This window comes from Rhipicephalus sanguineus, chromosome 10 (assembly GCF_013339695.2).
Source record: "Rhipicephalus sanguineus isolate Rsan-2018 chromosome 10, BIME_Rsan_1.4, whole genome shotgun sequence".
Classification (NCBI taxonomy): Eukaryota; Metazoa; Arthropoda; class Arachnida; order Ixodida; family Ixodidae; genus Rhipicephalus; species Rhipicephalus sanguineus.
The window spans coordinates 66,461,680-66,483,524 of record NC_051185.1 but is presented as its reverse complement, the minus strand read 5'-3'; the positions used below and the strand labels follow the sequence as shown (position 1 = coordinate 66,483,524).

The 21,845-nt window shown below is 46.4% G+C and overlaps 1 protein-coding gene across 11 annotated transcripts in view; it reads left to right on the top strand.

Annotated features, from left to right (window-relative positions):
- LOC119372049 (trithorax group protein osa) overlaps positions 1–21,845 on the top strand; it is a 303,909-nt gene that overhangs the window by 206,847 nt on the left and 75,217 nt on the right. For all 11 annotated transcript variants that reach the window (XM_049419720.1, XM_049419721.1, XM_049419723.1 and 8 more), the window contains exon 4: positions 9,666–9,699. In XM_049419720.1, coding sequence (XP_049275677.1) covers positions 9,691–9,699 — 9 coding nt within the window. In that variant the 5' untranslated portion in view covers positions 9,666–9,690. The remainder of the gene's footprint in view (positions 1–9,665; positions 9,700–21,845) is intronic.

Genomic DNA, 21,845 nt, shown 5'->3' with positions numbered 1-21,845 from the left:
CTAACTATGGCAGTCAAATGATGAGCTACTTACTGCCACTGACATTAAACATGTTTCTTACAATTAACCATTTATGAGAACGGAAATCTGGGCGAGTTTGTAAGAATTCATCATAGAGCAGGTAGCGCAAAAATTAACCATTTAACCAATTAACCATTTATACTGTTCCATTCTTTCAACATTTTTCTACGTGTTTTAAAATGCAAATCGACATGACCCCGAAGTGCATGTTTTTGATATTGTATAATGGCTGACGATCTCATGCTGCTGTTGCTACGTTGTCAAACGGTGCGAAAGCCTTCGCCAAGCCCTAATGGCTTTTTGCTTTCGCCCCGCAGCATCACAGTTGCGACTTTTGCAATGTCTCCTGTGATGTCGAAATAAAACTGAATTGAATTGAAATTGAATTGAATTGAGATACCAGCCTGAGTTATAAAGTCTACGCACGTTTGATGCCGTTTATTCCTGTGTAAGTAAGTTAGTGGAAGTGCATAAGGTGGAGCACGTCTTCAGAAGTTTCAAGTCTTGATCCAAGGACAAGCGGAATGCCGGGAACTCCTTCGTGGGAGTTCCCTGCACGCCCCTTGCTCTGCGGTTGGAACTTATTGTCTCCACTATTGAAAGTACCCTGTACGCTCACTAGCCATGCGGAGTACATTAGATGAAGCATATACCATAGATATCTGGTCTGCGGCTGCGCAAGTGGTAAACTGGATGTTTTCATAACTTTCAGATGGTGTATTTCATCCGAAAGCTTTGTTCCTTGAAAAAAAAAGGCGTCTTATTCTATTTTCGACAGCTACCGTACACTCAAAAAGAACGAGTTCATGTTTCCTATGGAGCGCATAACAGTAAGTACGCACTCAAGGATACACAGATAGCTTTCGTTCGAGAGCAAAAGGGGGCGCTGGGAACTCCTTCTAGGCTAATGTATTAATTTCCTTCCTCAAATATAACTTATATATTGAAAGTTCTCATACTAAATACTGTGGAGTAGATGAGAGATGAAGTACGCAGCCAGGAGCACGGAGCTTTAATCCCAGTACAAATGGAGTGCTGGAAACTTCTGGGCAGTACAACATCCCTCGTATCTGACTCCGGTATAGACTTCTACTACTTACTGCAGAGTACATAGTACTGTGTACATTGTCAGGGATGTGATAGATATACAATAGACGTTGCATAAAGAACAAGCGGAGGGCGGAGAACTTCTTTCTGTGGAAGTATATCCCGTTTCCTTATATATAACGCCAGTATTGAAAGTGCTCGTAGTGCTTCGGTGGAGCAGATAGCATGCACGGAGTACGTAGTTTTGGGAGCAATATAGTTTTAATACGAAACAAAAATGCAGTATAGAAAGTTCTCGCACTACTTACTACTTGTGGAACTGCTACTGCTACTACTTGTGTACTAGTGTACTACTACTTGTGGAATATATAACGTAGTGTATGAAGCCAGGGGACAATAGGGCTTTAATCCGAGAAGAAGCGGAGTGCAGAGAAGCGCTTTCTGTGGGAGTATAGCTCCTTGCCTTGTATCTGACTCCAGTAGCCCAAGTCCTAGTAGTAATTGTGGTTGGTTGGTTGGCGGGTAGGTTTAGGCTTTTCTTCGGCACGGGAAACCCCGTAATTAGACTTCAAACTCCCATCGGATTGTATATCGTTATATTAATATGATTAATCACGAAGTCATATCTGATTAAGGCACTTTATGTCCACAAATAAAATTTTTATGAACACATGAAGTGAATGTAATGATTTCGGTTGTCGACATCGGCAGGAAGCTCTCCGGTACCGGTCAGAGCGCTTACCGCAATTCTAGACGACCCCTAGCTAGCTGAGAAGACGCAGCAGCCTTCCAGTTAGCTTCACCCGTGGTCAGTTTACCGGCCCCAGCTCTAAGAATTAACTGCATACGAAAAGAGGCCGGCCTATACCACGGCACTCTGCAAACGATACGCCGTCTTCGCTTTCCCGCATACTCTTCCGGACCTGCCGTGAAGCCCAACGCAGTTTTCTTGTTCGTATTTTCTTGTGGGAAAGCAGTCTGGCCTGCGCATTGTTTACGCGTCTAGAGCGGGGGGGAGAGGGGGGGGGGGACTCACCTAACCGCGCGGCTCGCTGGCTAATAAACCTCGCTGGCTGCGGCTTGGCTTGGCTCGGCTCCTCGCCGGGAGGCCAGCGTCAGCGGTGCGGAAAATACGGCTCGCCAGTTTCCGGCCGCAAGCGCTGCTCGCGACGCGTATAGATGGCGCTGCGAGCGGGAAAAGCGGGTGGCAGTGGTGGTCCGACGTGCACACCGTTCGCGCTGGGCGCTGGCTAGCGTTGGGGAAGCAGCGACCCCTGCAGGGGAAGTAGCGCAGTTTCGAGTGGAGTGGCCGGTTCCGCGTGAGCGTTTCCTAAACTTACACGAAGCTTCAGCTGTACTCCGGAAAGACGAGTGTTAGTGAATTAAAATGATTCTTGCTCAACTGAACTCGTCAACTGGCCACTTCTTTGCATATAGGAAATATTCACTGAATGCCTCTGACAAACCGCTGTCGGATCTTCTCACAATGCTCTCGGCGTTTGGCAGGGGACCGGTGTTGTCCATCTACAACATATCGTACGCATATTTTTTAGCGGTAAATTAACGCTTAGACGACACACAAGCACCGGATAGCTTTAAAAGTCTTTTGGGTGTAAAATCATTATCAGAATTATCATCAACAGCAGCAGCTAATATCACATATTTCTTTTTCGCTCAAGGGCAAAGCCTTCTTCCCTCTATCTCCAATCAGCCCTGCGCCACCTAAGCCGATTGCGAGGTGTGCCCTTATAACTTTTCTATTTTCATCGCCTCACAGCGCTTAATTCTCCAATGTCCATTACTTCATTTCAGTTCCCTCAGCACCAACTAATCGATGCTTGAGCATATGCTAATATGCCAGTGGTCACCTACTCTAAGCATTAGCGATAAGAGGTGTTGCCTTTTACGAGTGAAAACGTACACATTCGACGTGCTAGCGCGAAGCTCCACTCTACGAGCTAGACACATCCCCCAAAAGCGGTGAAACCGTAGTACAGCTTCTCCGTTTACGCAAGTGCAACCGGGCAGCTTACGCCTGCCTGACCACGAAACGCGGCGGGGAGCTACGCCGCAGTCGCGCACGGGCCAGTAGCGCCCCTATTATTCACCGAGAGGGGCGCGCGCCCGAACACGCACCGCTGCCTGACGTCGCGTACTGGTGGTGACTGCGCTCCGCTGGCTTCGAGATGGTGGCCCGCTAGCTCCAAAAACACACGTGGTCGTAAGGGTAGAGTGGGGGGAAGGGGTGCAAGGGGGGGTGGGTTGGGGGGGGGGGGGACTTTGTCGTTGCCACAGCGCACGTCACCCGCAGGTATGGCACCGCTCTCGCGAGAGACGCCGAGAAAGAGCGAGAGCCTAGGACGCGACGCACTGCGCGAGACACTTTTCTCCGCTGCTCCGGTACGCGGGAGCCTCGGCAGTCCTCGCGCATACGACACAGACGCGGCTGGCTGGTTGGTTGCCTTCGCTTGGTCTGCTGGACTCGCTGCTTACGCCCGAATACTTTTGTGCAGCGTCAGTGAAAACTAGGAAGTCATATACAGTGTACTGCGTTGGTAATACAATAACCCTTGAAAGGTTTCCAGATTTTGTGAAGTCGTGACAAGCCCGTTACACAATGGCAACGGCCGTGCAAGTTCCGAGGCCGTATATACAAAAAGAATTTGTGCTACAGTTGTTCGTAAGAGAAAACTTCAATCAATCTTGATGCCTGACATATCATTAGTGAAGGCGGATTGCCCATGAGGTGAAGCACTTACAAAAGAAAGTTTCGTAAATTCGACCCCCGATTTGCTGCTTATTATTCACCCTGTTTCAAGGTAACACTCATGAAAGACTTAGAATTCTCGTAATCTCTGTGACGTGCGAATAAATTACTAATAAACAACCTCCCCATTCGTGATTTATTCCAATCGCTGCTTCGTTTGCAATATTTGAAAAGCCGGAGCCTTAAGCCGGCGCAGCTGTTTCTTTTAAGCGCGAAATTGAGCGCATTTGTAAAGTTCTAACGTGTTCTACAACAAAACCACATAAGATAAATCAACACGGTTCAACGTGAAGCATACGTAAGGCCAAGTACAATTCTCTGCCCATCCGTCAACCTTTTACACGTTGGCTTCGTGATATCATTATTAGTTGAGCACACATGATATAACAGTAACAGCACATACGTCAAGCGATGCCTTCACGCGACAGTATTCCAATGACGTTGAACACGCGTAATCCTTTCGCTTAGGAGCTAGAGCTGAACTTAGCCCACCAGAATACATTCGATGTAGACCATGGTACTCTTGCAATATCACACTGTAGCCGTGCAGTTCTACTATGGTATTCGGTACGTCGGGTACTTAAAATCGCGAGGATTTCGCCCATCCTTGTGCAGATTTGTATAGTCCTCATTTTTTATGTCAGGTACCTGGTGTCGTGAAGCGATTCAACACTATATACGAACGAAATCTTGAGACTAGTGCTTGCGATTCGGTTGCTAAGAGAGCAACGCGACCAGGTGAGCTGCAACGCGTGTTTTTGAAGCAATCAGCATCTATAACGTGCTTGTTCTGTGCCCCGTTTTCAACGCGCGCGTTTCCAAAAGAAGCAATCCTAGCGCCTCTGAGAGCCGGTGGTCCACACATACTTTTCACAGACTATACGGCCTTCAGATATAATCAGTCAGATTACCAGCTGTTACTAAAGGCAACGTTTCAGATGGCCTACCTTACAGCTGAACAATGCATTTCCAGCGGAGCGATGTCACTTCGAGTCCCGTCGCGCAGCTGACAAGTCACGCTTAAAGGTGCACTGTCGATCCTGGCAGTGCTGCACTGAACTATAACTGGCTTTCCCGTGTTGCCTTGGCTTCGAAGGCGCGCCTAGCGAGGCGTGCACAAACCTGGAGTCCTTTTGGTGAAAATTTTTGCTTTGTTTTCACTTGCACACGTCGCTCGCTCGCTCTCTCTCTGCTGTCTATGCAAACCCGGTGGCAACGCGGCAGTATCCAAACACGAGAGTGTACTCGTGCGGTTAACGTCTAGTTTAAGGAAAGCGGGAAAGAGAGAGAGAAAGGGGGGGGGGCAAGCTGGGGCAAGGCTTAACTTTACTCTTGCTGGTTTGCATTTTCTCTCTATTAAGAAGGACGAAGAGGAAAAGTATTAGCTCCCAAACGCTGAGGTACCTTACGCGCCGAGTTCGTGATATATGGTAGCCAGTTCAGAACGTTAGGAACATGTGCGAAAGTTTAACGCTTAAAGTAGTTGCCCGTTTTCTCGCTATAACGGCGTCCAACACGCCAAAAAAGAATAGTAGAGAGAGTCGTTACCGGCAAATAGTTAATTAATTTACTTTTCGGGGCTTCTACGTGCCAAAACCATGACATGACTATGAGGTGTGTTTGTGTGTGGGGGGGGGGGGGGGGGGGGGGGGGGGGGACTCAGGATTAACTCTGACCACCTGCGGTTTTATGGTGCTTGTTTTACGACGCTTCTGCTTTTATGATTCACGAAATATATGACACAAATAACAGCTTTATACTGTAGCGTCTATTGTAGCGCTCACGCGCAGCAAAGAGTAGTACCGTTCTTTACAATGATACTTCGCTGTATCTTGATTTCATGTGTTACACTTGCACACACAAGCGAATGGAAAGGCGGTATTTTGCACGGAGGTTTAGACAGCCATGCTATGCTTGTGAGACTCGCCTGAAACTCGCGAGCGGGCCCGTGATACGCAATAAGCTGCAGTTTTTTTATCAGCAATGGCGGGGTGGGCGTACCGGCATTCATTTATTTATTTATTTATTTATTTATTTATTTATTTATTTATTTATTTATTTATTTATTTATTTATTTATTTATTTCAAATACTTTCAGAGCCCGAGGGCATTACAGAAAGGAGTGGTTAATACATATACAAGTGTGCAGTAATACATACAAGTGTGCAATAATACATTTTCTGAACATACAAGTTAACAAAATACCGTATCTTGAATGGCACTTTTAAAGCTGGTCTCAGCAATTGCAGCGATGGAGGCGGGAAGGTGGTTCCATTCCCTGCTGGTTTGGGGGATAAAAGAGTCGTTGTATAGGTTAGTTCGGCAAAGTGGGACACCAACTTTAAAGTTGTGGTCCACGCGTGATGAAATGTAGTCAGGCTGAAGAAAAAGATGGTTTTTTAACTCTTCATTTGGTGATAAATTTTGTGAAAGAGGCAAGGACGAAGACATTTACGACGTAAGGACAGATCAGGTAGTTGTAATGTCTTCTTCATTGTAGATACAGAAGCGTAGCGGGAGTAATTGGACAGAATAAACCGGGCTGCGCGATTCTGAACAGATTCGAGCGAGTTGATTAGTATGGATTGGTTCGGATCCCAGATGCTGCAGGCATATTCTAGTTTTGGACGTACTAAAGTTGTGTACAGAACTAATCTTAAAGAAGAAACCGCGGCGCCCTTTCCACTTTGTTCAGAATCAGAATCACTTTTATTTCAACATCAGACTCCAAAAAGCACAGATGTTGAAGGCTGTGAGCTAAAAGCCGCAAAACGACTTGACGACGCCCACGGTCCCTTGACCTTGGCACCAACAGAGGCTATTTGCCACGCGCTCGCGTGTTCCCGCTCATACTGTTCTCGATAGCACGTGCACACCATCGGGAACTCCGTGATTAGATGTGCGACATCGCAACTTCGGCCATAACACCAAAGCAAGCGAAGGAACATGCAAATTACTTATAACGTTCTTGCAAAACCTTTCACTCTCTCTCTCTCTCTTTCCAGTCATCCCATACTGACCTCGTTTATAGCACTACCTACAAGTCTTTCCAAAATCACAAAAGTACTGATGACTCACTCTCTTTCTATTTTTTTCCCCAAGAAAGGAATGTCCTCACTGCCGTGTCGTGCAAGGTAATGGAGTTTCTCGCATATACGCAACCGCGAGCAGATGAAGATTATGTAGATCACTGTTTCGAAATGGACGAAAAGCGTTTCGTGGAAAAATCAGCACGGCCTAGTGAGCGAGGTCTGGCCGTGATTTCGCGCAAGAGCCTTGACTTCTAACACAAAGGTGGAGGATATCTAGAAAAAAAATTCAAAAAAATTGAATAAGTGAAAAAACAAAGCATGTCGAGAATATTCACGGTTCAGCAACCCCTCACGGGCATTTCGCCGCAGGGGATATCTAAAGGCCAAACCTCGCCATACTCCGCACTGACGTGGGTCTTATTTTCGTCTTGATGAAGCACTGTTAAGTACTGTTGGCTTCTCGTTTTTCTTTAAGGTATGTCGCCAACTTTTTAGAAACCTCTTTGAATTACCATCCCAAATTTATTAAGGTGATGCCTCATCAAACGCGAAAATTGACCGGCGTACCGCGTCGGCGTCCCACGTCGGCGGCCCCAACACAAGTTATGCAAAAAAATCCACCACGTGATGACGTCATCATGACTTCACAGGTCGCCAAAATTTGTGACGTCATCCTGACGTGATTGCTTGGTCAAAGGTGGGCCGATCCCGAAGGCAGTGCAAAACCAGATGAGGTGCAGAAGGCTTACAATGCTCCGGTCCTGGAGGCATCGCAAGACCACGTCAGTTGCGGAAACATTGGGAGGGGCAGGGGGGGGGGGGAGGGGGCTCCGTGATCCGGCCCACCTTTGACCAAGCGACGATGTCGTGTGATGACGTCGTCATGTGACGTACGGCAGAAATTCTGGCGATCTGCGACGTCAACATGGCGTCATGCGGGAACGTTATCGCATGTTCATGATTTTTTGCATCACCCGCGTTGACGCTGACGCCGCGGGACGCCACCGACGGTCAATTTTCGCGTTTGATGAGGCATCTAAGGCTTTCGCCTTAAAATGTCATTTTGACGAGTGGCGACATACCATAAACTTTTCATCTCTATCCCTGTTGGATGAGGGGCACCGTGTACAGTTCCAGCCTTCGGGAAAGCTGGGCGTAGACGTACGCACACAAAGCAGGCTGGTTGCTTTTGACTTATAATCCTTTATGATCCTTTATGTTGTTTTTTTTTTCTTTTTTTGCCATTGCATTTCTTTAGCCATTGTGGACGGCCATCTTCCTTCCTATTTGTTCTCTCTGTCTTAAATGTATCGGCAGGTATTGTGCCCCTCTCGGTGGCAGTTAGCCTGCTCCCTTCCTATCTTCCTCTTTGTCCTTTGTGTGTGGGCTTTGTCATATCGAATAATAATATTAAGAAGAAGAAGAAGAGTGTGTGGGTATGAACCATGTGTAGGGACACAACAACAACAACAATGTGACCTGTCATGTCGGCTTTAGGGCTAAGGTGTCATGCTGCTAAGCTCGAGGGCGCGGGTTCGATTCCCGGTCATGGCTGCCGCATTTCGACAGGGACGAAATCAAAGAACGCGGAACTAAGTTGTGGTTCCGAGCTAGTTGGTAATATAACATATCAAGAACGGTAAGCGCACAAAGACACAGAAAACGACTGCGTGTCCTCTTGTGTTGTCTTGTTGTCTTTGCCTTAGTGCGCTTGCAGTTCTCAATATGCAAAAATGCCCGTGTAGATAGATTTAGGTGCGCGTTAAACAGGCCCAGGCCCCCAAAACTAATATTGACTTTCCCAGTACGGCATAATTATTAATCATATCGTGGCTTTGGCACTTGATGGATGGATGGATGGATGGATGGATGGATGGATGGATGGATGGATGGATGGATGGATGGATGGATGGATGGATGAATGAATGGATGGATGGATGGATGGATGCAAAAACTTTATTGAGGACGCGGGCCAGTTGGACTGATCTTGATAACCCTAGAGTTATTTTTTTTAATTATCGATTCCATCAGTGCTAAGCTGAGTTGCACGTCTACCTGCGTTGAGGTGGCCGTCCAGGGCATAAACATCCTGGTCCACAAGATAAAAAAAATTCATTTTCCCTCTCATTGATTCGGTCACGGAAATCACTCTTTCTACAAGCGAACAGAAACTGAAGAAGGCGAAGTTTCGTTACTTTTGACATGGCGCGAAGCGGCACGCGCACAAAACTTCTTTCTTCGCAAGTATAGAAGAAGAGAACGACGCCGGCGTTGTGCAGCTCGGGCGCGTGTCCGACGTATCCGGCACAGTTCACTGTCTAACAGTTTGTGCCTGCCTTTTCTCGGTACGTCAGACGTGTCATCGGCGGCTCGAACTACAGGTACGTCGTCACTGAACCATCCGCGAGTTGATCGCGTCCAAGTTGCACTTGTGTTTGAGAACGCTCCGAAGGTGTATCTTTCTCGTCGCTGTCGTGAGACAGTTTGCAACCGCTACGACAGCATATACTAAAGTCGAGTTGCCTCGTTCGCCACCGAGAGCGATGTCTCTGACGCGCTCCTTCTTTCTCAAACCCTCCTTTTTTGGCGTCGTCGTTCTGATAAACATGCGCCAATTGATGTAGCGTCGTGCTTTCTGGCGATCGTACACATTTCTGTTTTTTTTTTTAGTAGTCTCTCGGGGTCCTAGTGGGGTGCTCACCGCCTTTTTTTTTTTGCACTTCTAGAAGTTTGATGATAATGATGTGTGTTCCAGTGTTGTCTGACTCAAAAGCTTTTATTTCTCTTTTGTTCCCCAGATAATCGGCACTGGACCGGGAAGCTATGAGTAAGGTAAGAAGGCCCAACTTAATTTTATAACTTTCTATTTTTCTCTCTATATCATTATGTTTAACGAAGACACTGCTTACTCCTCTACCACCCAATTTTATTTTGCACCCAGTAGATTTGCCAAAGAGGAGAGAGGTTTTGTGCACGTACGAGAAACGAGATAAGTTTTTTTTTTTCTTTTTCGGCCCAATTTTATCTCTCACGTGTACAAGATCACAGTGTTCTCGATTAGCTTTGTGTAACAACCTTAACAATTTTTCTGCAAAACATTTACTCGAGACGTACTGCCAAGGTCCTAGTGATCTTGAGTTACTGGTCAGGACAATGGATTAAGTTGTAGCTATCTGTCTATACAAAGCAAAGGTTAGCTTACTCCAAAGCAGTGTTGGCGGTAACGCGTTACAAGTAACGGCGTTACCGGTAACGCGTTACTTTTTTCAGTAACTTAGTAACGTACTCGTTACTATTTCGGAACTGTAACGGGTAACGTACTTACGTTACCATTTTTCGGTAACGCGAGGTGTCACGTTACTCGTTACTTTTTATTTCAATTATCTCAGGAACATTACACAAAATTTTTTCGTCTCGTAGGAGCTACTTTCCCAGAGCTCTCCCCGAAAAAGCGATCGCGCGCGGGGTTCTTTGTTGCGCAGGGAAGATTGCATTTTGGAGCAAATTTTCGAAATTCCTTAAATGGATCTGTTACTTTCGGCTACCATGCTATTGAGGTTCAAGTTGTCGTTGATCGTCGATGAATCGAAGCGAAATGCGGTCCTCGTGACCGTCAAAAGCGAGCTGTCTAGATTTTCTTGTCTTGCGGAGATCAAGACTGGGGGTATAGCGGCCTGCCTTAGCTCAACGATAACTTCTTCGGAAAAGCATTCTCAACATCATCTCCAACTACAGATGAACGGCTGTCTTGGTACCCTTGGTGTATCATTAAATCGCGCTGAGTGGGTTCAAGGAAAACCCGCAGCGTTCACCAGCTTTTTCTGAAAGTGAATACAGGAGTACCACAAGCGTGTCCGTCGAGCGCCTATTTAGCGTAGGTGCGGACGTATTCACCAAGAAACGAGACAAACTGTCCGATGACAGCTTTGAAATACACTGCATCTTTCATTCAGAAAGTTGCAGTTACATTAGGAAGTTGTTCGTGCAATACTTTGACACTGCTTATAAACGTCGTTACCAAAGTAGTTTTGCGTCTTGCTATCTGCAGCTGCGATGAGCTTTCTGGCTATTGAACTCCTGAGGAAGCGAGGCTCACCCTGAATAGCTTCACATACACAGTCGCAATCTTTTGCGGTAATTATGCAGGTTAAATTGAAAAAAAAAATTGCGCGCGAATACTTTCTGCCGGATTTATGCCATTTAAGCACTTTTTGTTGTTACAAGTTTGCGTATTAATTTTGTTAGTAGAAGGACGCCGTTATAATTACTGCAAGTTTGTTCAGTGATGTTTTCTTTGCGGAGAGCGTTGATGCTGACATCGATCGTCTTATATTAATGCCACATTGAGAGAAATTGCCTTACCATGTGCCACAGAGTTAGAAGCCATCAAATATAACTGTACAGGCTACTTCAGGCCACTATATACAATATTGCCAAGGAACAGCAAATTTGTGCAAAGTATTCTGGTTAAATCAATACTTATTAGGTTTTATAAAATTCTTATTGTGGGTTCCTGTAGCGAAGATGCAATGATTAAAGTTTCTGATTATGGAGTAACGGCAGAAGTAACGTCCGTTACTTTTTTTCGGTAACGGTAACGGTAACGCGTTAACTTTTTTTATGGGTAACGCAGGGCGGTAACGCGTTCCTTTTTTGTTAGCGTAACGAGTAACGTATTTAGTTACTTTTTTTTGGTAACGCATACAACACTGCTCCAAAGGCACAGCTCGGGTGCTTTGGGCATGCAGGGCGCACTGCCAATCGAAGATACCCCGGCGGTAAAATAGAAAGAGCTTTGAATACGTGAGTTTAACTTGTAATTTATCGTTTACCTTTTGCGACTACGTCAAACGTAGTCGTGCAATATTCGCTTACATCCGCTCTTGGGAAGAGTTCCAGAGCAGCATGGGCGCAGCATAGCCGTGCGCAGGAAGAGTTCCTGCGCACGCCTATGCTGACACAGCAGGACAAAACGAAAAGACTATAGACACATATTTGCGCAAAGCCGCAACTGTTTATTGCTCACACACACGTCAGATATATATATATATATATATATATATAATATATATATATATATATATATATATATATATATATATATATATATATATATATATATATTATATATGTGTGTGTGTGTGTGTGTGTGTGTGTGTGTGTGTGTGTGTGTGTGTGTGTGTGTGTGTGTGTGTGTGTGTGTGTGTGTATCTGACGTGTGTTGTGAGCAATAAACAGTTCCGGGTTTGCGCACATGTGTCCAGTCTTTTCGTTTTGTCCTGCTGTGTCAGTATATAACGCAGAAAAAGAATGATCCCTTTGTAGCGAAGCGTTCGTAGTCGGTAATGGGTCGTCCTCTCGAGCGCCTTCTAGTGGGTCGTCTCTTCTCGGAGAGCACGCCCCTCGTGCAGAGAGTCGGCCCCGCTTTGACTGTCGCCGTCGCCGAGTGCCCGCTAATAAACGTCTTGACACCTTATCTTTTGTGTCACAATGGCGCATACTCATTCTGGACTATCGTCCAAGCATAGGCTCGCAACCAGTAGCAGATATCTTCAAAGAAAATCGATTAAATTGAAAAATTTGTTTGATGTAACGCGACGCTTCGTTAACAGGCCGGCGTACTTGAGAGATGCGTGGCAGCAGACATAGTGCAATATGCAGGTTTTATGCACGAATTCACTATTCAGTGTGCAAAACAAGGTATATATATATATATATATATATATATATATATATATATATATATATATATATATATATATATATATATATATATATATATATATATATATATATATATATATATATAACGTATGCCAGAAAGCACAACGTACGTGGACGAAGTTTTAATATATTATCAAAAGTTTCGTACGGTGGGCCAGCCATACATTAGCTACCGAGACAATGCCTGTTCGAGCAGGAGAAAGCGAACTTCCCAGAATTCTGTGCAAGCGCCAGTATCGGCCAACCGCGACGTTATCGACATACTATTAGATAAGGCGCCCAGAACTATGTCCGATGGTTGAGTGGACTGATAAGTTTGCTTCCGTTTTGACAAGTTGGTGCGACATACTAGGTTTATCACAGCGCTAGCTGTTTAAACTTGCAGGTAATCACACCAACTTGTCCACGCGGAGTACGCTCTTCAGTCAACACAATGATAGCGCATTTGACCCCCTCAGTTCAGCTATAGCATGTGACCCCCAGAAGACGTACTCGACCGGGTATACAGACAGACTCTCATCAACTCCACAGCTGAATACACTGCGGTGTACCCAACCATGTTAGCCACACTGAGCGTCAGCGCTACACTAGCAACCTTGTGCGGCTGTATGTGTGTACGGCATATGTGGACGAAGGGAAAGGAGGGGGTGGGGAGGGGGCAGGAAGCGCGACCGAATCGAAATTCAGACAGCGTCTGATGCCCGTGAATAAGTCATGCTCCGCGCCGCCGCGCCCAGCCGAAAACTCTGCGTGCAAGTGAGCGACCGAACCTACCGACAGAGGCAACCCACTCACTCGCTCACTCACTAGCGCACGCGCTCTAGGCGTACCGCCAAGCAACACGAAGCAAGCAACGGGTTGCACCGCCCTCAGAGTCGAACGCCCTCGCAACCAATCCCCCCTTCTCCTCCTCTGTCAGGCCCTGACTCGCAAAACCACGGTGTAAGCTCGCAACGTATAGAACCGCGCTTGGAAATGCCGCGGTTATACATGCACTGCATAGCACGTACCGCCGCTATGCTGTTACCGCGCTCGCCTCAACGATTCCGTGCAGCGCAGCGAAGCCTACGAGTTTGGGTCGGCCATCTAGTGACGAGAGAGGGCTGCGTGTTCCGGAAAAGGGAGTGGCGTTATTATCATAAGCACAACCGTACAGTAGTATAAAAATTAATTGAATTGGTTGACGAATAAGTCAGTCGTTACTGAAATTGGATAAAGGCGATGTTGATATAGCCAGAATCGGACAGCACAAGTCAGCATCAGTCCGTGCTAATGAGTGGTGGTAGTATGGCAGCGAATGCAGTAATTGAAGTCACGTGGCTTAATGAGACTCTGCTAACGCTGCACTGGCTTCGAGATCAGCCCGTATTTTTCATCGGAAATTGTCGTTCCCTGTTTCCGAATGCTGCTGAAAGGGCGATAGGAAGAAAGTCTCTTCAAAGCATTTTTCTTTTCTTTTTTTTTTTTAACAAAGTAGACCGTCACAGTCTTAGAACTGTAGGGAGAGAGCCACGATGAACAATAGAATGATAAAACAAAACATATGAATTAGCTAGAAAGCAAGAATATAGACCTAATACATAACAGCGAAGTATTTCGAGTGATCATCAAAGCTAACTAACCAAGTGACACAGCAAACGATCTCGAAGCGAAACGTCGAATTTTTATACAACTGAAAAAAAAAAAGCTAATGAGATAGGCCAACTGCGACGAGCGGAAATACGCTTGAGTTATTAGGATGGGAGATGTTCGGATGTATTGGAAGCGCAACTTACAGAGACTGCACCAAGAGCAGATGCCGACAAGCGCATAATCGCAACTGCAATGTTACTGAACGGAACAACACATAAGTAGAAGCAGGCCCGTCCCGGGGAGGGGGGGAGGGGGGAGGGGCCCAGCCCCTCCCCCCCCCCTCCGAAATTTTGGTGAAGTAGGTGTTTTTACCAAAAATAAATAATGAAAATAGGTGTTTTTCTCAAATAGTCAAGGTTTTCAGCAAGTGCCCCCCCTCCCCCGGAAAAAATTCCTGGCTACGGGCCTGAGTAGAAGAGTACAAAGCCAACTACGCGTCACCAAAATAGAGTCTCCCAAACGTCTACGCTTCTACAGCAGAGTGGACTTCGATGGCCGTTCACATTGAAGCTGTGTATGGATAGGCGAAACCAAAATTCGCCTGTCTTATGCACTCAAAAACGCCTAGCGCGTATGCGCCACAGAAATTGGACAACTCCCACTACTCACCACTGGTCCACTAAAAGTGAAGAAGGAAACACGGGCGACCAACACCAATTAGGATTTCTGGACAGGCGTAACGAATAGTGGAGAAAGGCTTTTAATGAACCTTCGGGATTAAGCCAGTGAAAAACACCGGGGCCGAACGTTCCGGCTGCGCTGGTTAACCGTCTGTACGGAGCGTTTGAGCGGTGACTTTTGTTTTATTGCGGATTTGAGTCAGTTTTGTGGAGGGCAGTCGTGAGTAGAATGTTCTTACCCCCGTATTGAGAAACGCTCCTCGACTTGAACTTGACTTGCCACGCCTTGGGCAGCGCGTTCGAAACGCGTTGAAGGCGGTGGCAAGTCAAGTTCAAGTGAAGGAGCGTTTCTGAATACGGGGGTTATAGAATGTAGAACGTTTATCTTAGCAAGAATATGTGCGTTTGAAGAGTGATGAGCCGCGCCGCATAAGCTCTCCTAGTTTTCGAGGTAGTAGAGTTACTGTATATGCTACCTTTAGGTAGCATATGCAGTAACTCTACGTGGTAGTGTATGTGCGCGCCACCATGCGTTAACATACCTCAGCGTGGATACACCACTGATCTTTTCCGTGAAGTTTGTCGTTCAATCGAGCTTAGGGCGATGAGAGGAGAACAATTGGGGAAGCAGGTGCGCTAGCCGGGATTTCGGAAAGGCAGAGGAGGGGGGGGGGGGGGAGGGGGGGAAAGGCGTCCTACCACTTACCCCCTTAAGAACAACAGAGAGTTGAGCTAGTTGGTAATATGTTAGAGAGTTTGAGAAACGGGGCCCCAGCGAGCTTAGGGACCCAAGAAATTTGAAAGCCGCCAGAGCGCATGCACAGAACCCAAGCCATTCTTGGGCTCTCGCGCTAGCGTTGACCCAAGAGCCATAAATAGAAAACTAGCGTAGGTCCCCAAGGCGTCTTGGGTCGCCAGCGAGACGACGAAGATGCAGCGCCGGCCACGACGCAATATGGTCCGCCTCTCGCATAATTTTACTTCGCCACGTGTGGCGCCCCGTGCGTTTGACCCAACGCAGCCTGTGTTTGACCCAATTCTCAAATTCTGCTGATCCTCCGAACGCAAGAGCAGCTTACCCAATGCAGCTCGGGGACCCAGTGTCTTGGGTCCCCCATTCTCAACTCTCTATCAATGCTAAAGAAACTGGGCGTGCGAACACGGACACAAGTCTCTTTTTAGCATACTTAGCCCCCTCTCTCCCCCCCCCCGCTCTTTCTTGTGTATGCTCTTGTCTGTTTGTTTACGTTTCGTATAAAACTTAAAGCGCTAAACAAAGGCATACACATGGGTCGCGCACCCGTCATCTGTTTCTTGACCTGTGTTATGTCTATTTCTTGCGCTTTAATTTTCTCAAACGCATGCACGGTCTCGCCCAATATCAGGTTTTCTTAAACTGTGTGTGTGTGTGTGTGTGTGTGTGTGTGTGTGTGTGTGTGTGTGTGTGTGTGTGTGTGTGCGTGCGTGCGTGCGTGCGTGCGTGCGTGCGTGCGTGTGTGTGTGTGTGTGTGTGTGTGTGTGTGTGTGTGTGTGTGTGTGTGTGTGTGTGTGTGTGTGTGTGTGTGTGTGTGTGTGTGTGTGTGTGTGTGTGTGTGTGTGTGTGTGTGTGTGTGTGTAATATAAATACAAATTGCACTGATTTCAGAAAAGATCAATAACATCCCCCCCTCCTACTCGCATGACAACGTCTGTGGGAGTAAATCCGTGCCCTATTTGGCGGATGCGACCATAAAACTTTCCACTACACTGCACGAAATACTCTCGACGCAGTGCACCGCACAGGCGTAGTAGGACTGCACCGGATGTGAAACTTGTAGGCTGCTGCGAACGGAGGAGGGGGGCAGCCTATACTGAGTGGGCGGATAAGGAGGAGGTTTTGGGGAAGGCGGAGAGAAGGGATAACAACACAGTGGTGTGGTTTGCGCGGAGGCGATCCGGCCGGTGGGCGCGATTCCACCCACCCTTTTCGCGGACGCGTGGAATTATTTCGTAGGTAGACGGAAGGCAGAGGCTACATAGAACAAGCATGTGCGGTTGCCTATCTGGTTAGTGAGTCCGGAGTCTAAGCCTTCGCCATTTTGTATCGTAGTCGTGTATGAGTTTTTTGACCTCGTAATGCTTGTCCTGGTACACTATACGAAACAAAGTATGTGTGGCTCCTTTCGCTGAGTCCCGACTTGTCACGTATACGACTCTAATTTAACTCTTCTATGGGTTAACCCTTTTGCGTTAACACACGTTCACTCTTTTTTGTGTATCACGACTCTCCGACGAGAGTATAGTGATCTCCAAAGAGAGTCCACGTGTCTCTTTAGAGAGAGTCACATACGTGGCACGTGAAAACTCACAAAAAGTGTCAAATGACTCTCTTTTTTTTTGCTTTGAGTGTGTAACAGAGAAATACGTGTGAAGAATGGACCATATAAAAAACATTTCGGTGAAGGGGGCGGGGGGTCTGCAGGATAAAAAAAGGAAAGAGGGGAAATGAAGGTTTCATACTATAGCGTCATGGCCGTAATGACAAATGCTTGGAAATGACAGCAGCACCAATGTTTGTAAGGGATTTGCAAGAGATTAAGGGTCTTGCAAGAAGAAATTCCATCCGATTGCGGGTAAGCAATCAATCAATCGATAGTCGTTGCTTTTTTGTAGATGCGTAAATAATAGCTGGTGATATAACGGCATATTTCGAGCGTAATTCAATTAACATTGTCTTTAATTACCTCTAATCACCTTAAGTTGCCTTGATAACCAACCGCAGTAAACCCAACGGTATACCCAAGGGTGCCTGACAGTGGTCATTGCACCAGTAAATAACACCAGCGCTGGTGGCATCTATAATACAAGATACGATACAACCTATACACGTTTGCCTATTACAACCTTTAAACTAAAGTCAAAGCATCAAAAAACACATTTTAATACAATGAAATAACAACCACTCTGTTTGTAAAGGAATGTATTTACGTATATGTGACAAGCCTGTAAAAGGACAAAATTAGGGGAACTGTCCGAAGGGGCTCGTTTTCTGTATTATAGACAACTAATGAAACCTACATACAACTAAGCCAAAGAAAGAATAGAGGACATTATTTGTGGTTTCTTAACTGTATTGTAATAATTCTCAGTCAAACTGAAAATAATTAAAGTGGACGAAAGATCACCCTTTCCGTCGGGGGGATCCGAACCCCACAACCTTCAAATTACGCACCTGATGCTGTACCATTTGAGCTACGAAGGATGGCGCTCCTTCGTCCGCTTTTTTGTATGGTATTTATGCGTGCTTAATACCTGGTAGTGTTAGACAGCGCCACTCGTAGCCCAGGCGGCGAGTGTAAGCCCAGGCCGCGAGCCCACGCGGCGAGTATTAGGCACACATAAATACCATACAAAAAAAAATGGACAAGGGAGCGCCCTCCGTCGTAGCTCAAATGGTAGAGCATCGGACGAATAATTCGAAGGTTGTAGACTCGGATCCCCCCGACGGAAAGGGTTATTTTTCTGTAAACTTTAATTCCTTTCAATTTAAGTGGCAATCATTACACTACAGTTAAGAAACCACAAATAATGTCCCCCATGTTTTCCTTGGCCTAATTGTCTGTCGGTTTTGTTAGTTGTGAATAGCCTGTAAAAGGGTGTGACTGGTAAGCTGGGGAAGAGCACCATATTTCGCAAATTAGTATTGCGTTTATGTCGACGAGCGAGCATTGATGACAGTGCTCGTCCTACTAGTAGTTGTGGTAGCAGTGCAGTGGGCGTTGATGGCAAGCGAGCGATAGGCCTGGCTGTTGGAGAGTCGAAAGAGAGAGAAAATGTAAAATAAAAAGAATCAATAGATAAGAAAGGGTACGTGGTGCAGAAGCACCGAAGGAAAGAAGAAAGATTGTGGGAGGAACTAGAAAGGCAGCAAAAAGAAAAAAAAAAGAAGGGGATCGACCCACAACTCCACCCCTGCGCTGAATTATGAATTAAAGCTCGCAGGCCCGTCCGTCCGGTGCCACGCGCAGCACCGCACGGAATCGAACGTGGTTTCGTTGCCCCATCGCATACTTCTTTACGTATTTATTATTTTTTTGCCATCCTTTGCTTACTCACGTACTTTTCACCTCTCATTCCTTTGGCTACTTTCTTTTCCTCTTTATCTTGTGCTTGTTGGTGTTGTGGAACGTGGCACACAGAAGAAAAAAACACCGAAGTAACATAAGTAAGCAGACACTTCGATCGTCGACGTGATGGCAGCAACAGTGGAAGCGTGTCAGAGTGTTGCTTTTCTTGCCTTTCCCTTGGTCAACATTCTTTAAGTGTTTGAATGCACCTCAATGCTAGTTTATAAAAATGGCTCTTGGCACGTCGTCAATCAATCAATCAATCAATCAATCAATCAATCAATCAATCAATCAATCAATCAATCGATAAATCAATCAGTCCGTCAGTCAATCGATCAGTCAGTCAGTCAATCACTCGATCAGTCAACCAATCAAACAGTCAGACAGACAATCAATCAATCAAGCGGTAACCAGCCAATTAGGGAGTTTATACTTGTGTCTGCACTATGCGCTTGTGTCGATGAGACTAACGAATATATAGACGAATCTATCTATCTATCTATCTATCTATCTATCTATCTATCTATCTATCTATCTATCTATCTATCTATCTATCTATCTATCTATCTATCTATCTGTCTGTCTGTCTGTCTGTCTGTCTGTCTGTCTGTCTGTCTGTCTGTCTGTCTGTCTGTCTGTCTGTCTGTCTGTCTGTCTGTCTTGACATAATCAAATAATTATAGCACAAATAAAACAAGTGATATGCAAACGTCATGAAGCCGTCACGGTCATTTCATTAGCGTGGTATATTCTAGAATGCACATGCATGCCTGGGAAACATGCGATAGTGGATGATATATCAGTACATGAATGCCTCGGCTTGTCTCAAAGCCAAACACAATGCGGTGTATGCAGCTCCTCGGTGACTTCTCTACATTACATCGATTCCCACAGTGCGTGGGATCTGCCGACTTTTTACAGCGAAAGCTGTTATGAGATCGTTTCAGCGGCCGTTTTTGGCGCCGTAGTTGTCCGCCGCGGCCGCCGCCGCCGCCGCCGGTGTCCGTAACCACTATCGCTCGAAATAAGAAAAAAAAACGAAATAAGAGAAAAATTCCAGGATGGAATGAGACTCGAACCTGGGCCCTCTGCGTGTGAGTCCAGTATTCAACCTCAGAGCCATGCCGGTCCTTGAAACTGCTTTGCAAAATGACCCTGTACAGGTTTCATGTCGGGAAGAAACTACATTAACATTTGTAATGTAGCGTGGTAGAAGAGTAAAATAACAACCAAGTGTCACACAACGCGAATTCTGTAAGCAGGCATCACACAATGCGAATTGAGCAACGAGTGGGTTGTTGAATGCTTCCAACCCATTACAAAGGGATCCGCCATAATTCTTCATCGTCATCAGGCACAGCATCAACAAAGTGCCTTACATGCATGTAGCAGGCACCACGGCTCTCCGTAGAATTACGAAAAATGGCATAATGCTTCCTTTCATACTTCTCAAAAATTACAATGATTTATAGCATAGTGGGTACCTCGCAACTGCACTTGTATTGGTTGCCAAGGAAGCCCATAAGCGCATGATCCATTTCTTCGGGGTCTCAGTAAAGTTCTTCGCCTCCCCCCCTCTCTGTCCCACGTCAACGTATGTTATACAGCATGACGGGAGAGGGAAATAGCGACCGGGCGTCACCCAATGCAAATTACTTAACTGGTGGGCCGTTTAAAGCTTCCAACTCATTACAAAGGGATGAGTCAGCAAAGTGCACATAATGCCTTACAGACGTGTAGCTGGTATCTCGCTTCTCCGCAGAATGGCGAATAATTGCTTAGTAGGTGCTTCCCAGCTTCACAAAAATTGTGATTTATGGCGTAGTGGGCACCTTGCTAGTGTACTTGTATTAGTAGTCCCAAGAGAGCATACAACGGGCTCTAGAAACGCCGCTCTTCCAGCTTTCGCTGTGACTTTGCTGCGGTTTCAGCGCAGGCCTGGCGTTTTTTGATGACTGCGCTTCACCATCATCACGTGATGACGTTGTTTCGCATCCCTCGCGCTGACGCCTACGCCGCGGGACGCCGATGCCAACGGTCAATTTTCGCGTTTGATGAGGCGTCTAATGGCCCGCTCACGCGTCGTTCTATGCGGCACCGCGCCGTTGCGGTAGGCTTGCCATAGCGGCAAGCCTGCCGCAACGGCGCGGTGCCGCATAGAACGTCGGCCGTCGCCGCCCGCGCGAGAGCTGTCCAACGTGCGCAGCAAACTTAAGCGGCAAGGCAATCGCGCCTCCAAAAAACATGGCCGCACTACCAAAAGCAGTTGCCGTCCACCTCGAATCTATCAAGTGGCCGCTGTGCGCTCTGTAGCTTGTCAGCTCCGAACTGATGCTTTATTTGCTTTAGATGCATGTCCTTAAGCTTTGACAGCAATGTATTCGTCCCGATTCGGCGCCGTTTTTTTTAGAGATGTAGTCAAATAATCGATGCTGTAGGCTTAGCGAGTCGAGATGGGCGCTTCCGAAATCTCGGAGGACATAAATCACGCGTTTGTTAGTTGTTTCTAATCCTCCTTAGCTGGCGCCAGCTTGGGGACACTTTATTTGGTTTTACGCGACGCTTTTTTTAATGCCGGACAGACTAAAACGCTCTATTCACTGCTGGAACTATGCCTGGCAACGACACGGACGACATCTGCACTTCTAGCGTGAAAAACGCGAAGCAAAAAGACAGGAAACGCCAGGAGAGAAAAATCACAGCATATCCACGGAGTGAATGATGATGAGTGGGCGAAGCTGCGGAGGTTCATCGGTAAACCGTGAATCTTCCGTGAATTCTGCCCAGTACATCATCACCGACGTGAGATCGGGCGCGTTTATACTAAAGGTTCGATGAGTTATGACGACTTGCAGCTCACTTTAATTTTACATGTACGCTGTGAATTTTCATTGTT